General features: G+C 44.4%; 1 protein-coding gene across 1 annotated transcript in view; it reads right to left on the reverse strand.

Annotated features, from left to right (window-relative positions):
- LOC119354047 overlaps nt 1-2,038 on the reverse strand; it is a 6,932-nt gene extending 4,894 nt beyond the window's left edge. The window contains exons 1-3 of the mRNA XM_037620753.1: nt 1,676-2,038; nt 1,396-1,523; nt 4-33 (exon numbers count right to left, since the gene is read on the reverse strand). Coding sequence (XP_037476650.1) covers nt 4-33; nt 1,396-1,523; nt 1,676-1,973 — 456 coding nt within the window. The 5' untranslated portion in view covers nt 1,974-2,038. The remainder of the gene's footprint in view (nt 1-3; nt 34-1,395; nt 1,524-1,675) is intronic.
- Nucleotides 2,039-2,489: the final 451 nt, after the last annotated feature.

The following is a 2,489-nucleotide window of genomic DNA, read 5'->3' on the forward strand; positions in this document are numbered from 1 at the left end:
TTTGATAGTATCGCCAGAACTCCATAATGATTCCTACAAGATAGAGTGGGACAAAAGTCAATGCATGATTCTGGACTGTTAGATTATTTTGAAGAAAACTATGAAGTTCCAATATAACATAATGAAGTTGTTTTAACGTACTCCCTCCGTCCCAAAATTCTTGTCTTAGATTTGTCTAGATACGGATGTATCTAATAGTAAAACGTGACTTGATACATCCATATCTAGACAAATCTAAGACAAGAATTTTGGGACGGAGGGAGTAACATGTATTGCACGATGCTGCTAGGCTCAAGATTTAAGCCAAGGTTTAAATCAACTTCTCTCCCTGTCAAATAACAATACAGTAATGATTTGCATAAATATATACAAGGAAAATACATTCTACTATCTGATATAGTTACACCTGGGTAGGAAAATGATTTTATACCCCTGATATCATTTTCAATATATGTTTAATTTTGTGGCTATGTGCCATCATCCTAATCAGATGACTTGTTGTTTTGCTCTACCAAGATAGACGTGTTAATACTCTGCTGCTCCTGGTTACCCAATAGTTCCTAAATTAAGCATCATAGGTGCTAGTACGAGACCAATGAAAGGTGGCTGCATGCATGCACAAAGCACAATACTGATTTGCAGAATGCACTTCTACAGTTCGGCTCTGGGATGTAAATGTCCAGTAAGATTAAAACGAAAAGAGGACAGAAGTGCATCTGTAGCACATATACAGATTATTTTCAGGTTGAATCAAATGGTGCCAAAATAGTTCGAAAGTGGATATTTCCGCTAACACTGCTCTAGTTACAATCCCCCGAACAACATAGCCCGAGCCCCAAGTATGTATATATCAGACTCAGGTTCCATGCTAGTTGAATTTGCAGTGGGAATCATGAATTACCAAACAAGATAATATTTTATTTATGAGAAGTCTCGCCACCACTATATCAGCTGGCATAGCTATTCTTTTCACCAGCATGAGCTCTGGTTTCAGTGAGGAGGTCAAACCAATTTTCACATCCACTACTTCATTTATGGCGTGCTCTATGACTATCCATCTCATTGTGTTCGCCCTGATTTGGCTGCAGTGAGTAGAACAGTGTACTGAAGAGGCAGTGTTTCGTAATTTCTTGATGATATAAAAAAATCATCAAATTAACGCACACACAAACTCTACTTTGCTGTTACCTGATACGATGGATAATCAAATCATCCAAATGCTTTTATGTGTCTTAAACAAAGTTAATGATGGTGCAAGCTATCTGTCGCCAAAGCATGAAAGCAATTCTTGCAATTGAAGAAGAGAGCACTCTGAAGACTGAAAACTAAAAGACCAACTACTGGATGTGAAATCGATATGTTGTTATGTACAGAACCCAATCACCAGAGGCATACCTTGATGTTTTCTTGTTCCTTGATCAGAGCCTGAATGTCCAGTCCCATCGCTTTCACAAACTCGGCATCTTCCTCTGAAGCATCACCTTTGTCGTCTGGTGCTTTTGATTTGTTTTCCCATAATGATTCTGCAAGCACAATTGAACAATTGTCCTAAAAATATACAAGAGAATAAGGCAATCCCCAAACCACGATTTCACAGCCACTTTATCACATACTCCAAAAACATAATATTAATAACCTAAACAAAAAGAACTCGATCGGTTAATTTCTGACATACCCAATCGGTAGAGCTGCAGCTTCAGCTGCTCGATCTCCAACCGAACCTCTCGGCCGGTACCCTCCTCCCAAGGGGAACCAACGGAGGTGGCGCACTGCCCCGTGCGACCGCCGTCGTGGCGGGGTAGGGCAAAGAAGGTGGCTAGGAGCGCGGCCGCGATGGCGAGGGCGGAGCAGGATCGGCGGAGGTCGCCTGCGCTACCGGAGGAGTTCAGGCGGGCGCAGAGGGAGAGCAGGCGGAGGGGAAGGAGGAAGGCGACGACGACGGCGAGGATTGCAGAGTCGACCCTCATGGCCATGGACGGGAAGAATTCCCCTGCTGCGACTGGGCTATGGGCTCAAATTTGCTGGATGGGGACCGAGAGCATCCGCCTTAATAATCTTAGTATTAATAAACACACATCAAAAGAAAATCTTAATAAATTTAGGGCATAACACGGAGCCTCAAACCTCCCGCCGTCCGGACTGCATGGTCCTCCAACACGGACCCTTAAACCTCCCGCAACCGTTTGGACCATACGGTCTGGACGTATTTTACCATCCATCACGGTCCTGTATCAGTCTGCTCGGCGGTCCGGGCGTCATTTTTCACGCAAACCAAAATCAAATCAGAGACTTTGCGAGAGTCCGAACCGCTGTCACACCCGTTTCCAACAAACCTGCCCTATCCAAAACTCTTTCCCTCGCGCACGCTCTTTTCCATCCAGAGTGTCAGCTCTGCATTCATGCCGGCTCAGAGCGAACGCGCACTGGAGCCGGCATTGAAGCAACACACTGGTTGAGAGTGCCACCTGCCGCACGCCATTGTGCACGTC

Source organism: Triticum dicoccoides, chromosome 1A (assembly GCF_002162155.2).
Source record: "Triticum dicoccoides isolate Atlit2015 ecotype Zavitan chromosome 1A, WEW_v2.0, whole genome shotgun sequence".
Lineage (NCBI taxonomy): Eukaryota > Viridiplantae > Streptophyta > Magnoliopsida > Poales > Poaceae > Triticum > Triticum dicoccoides.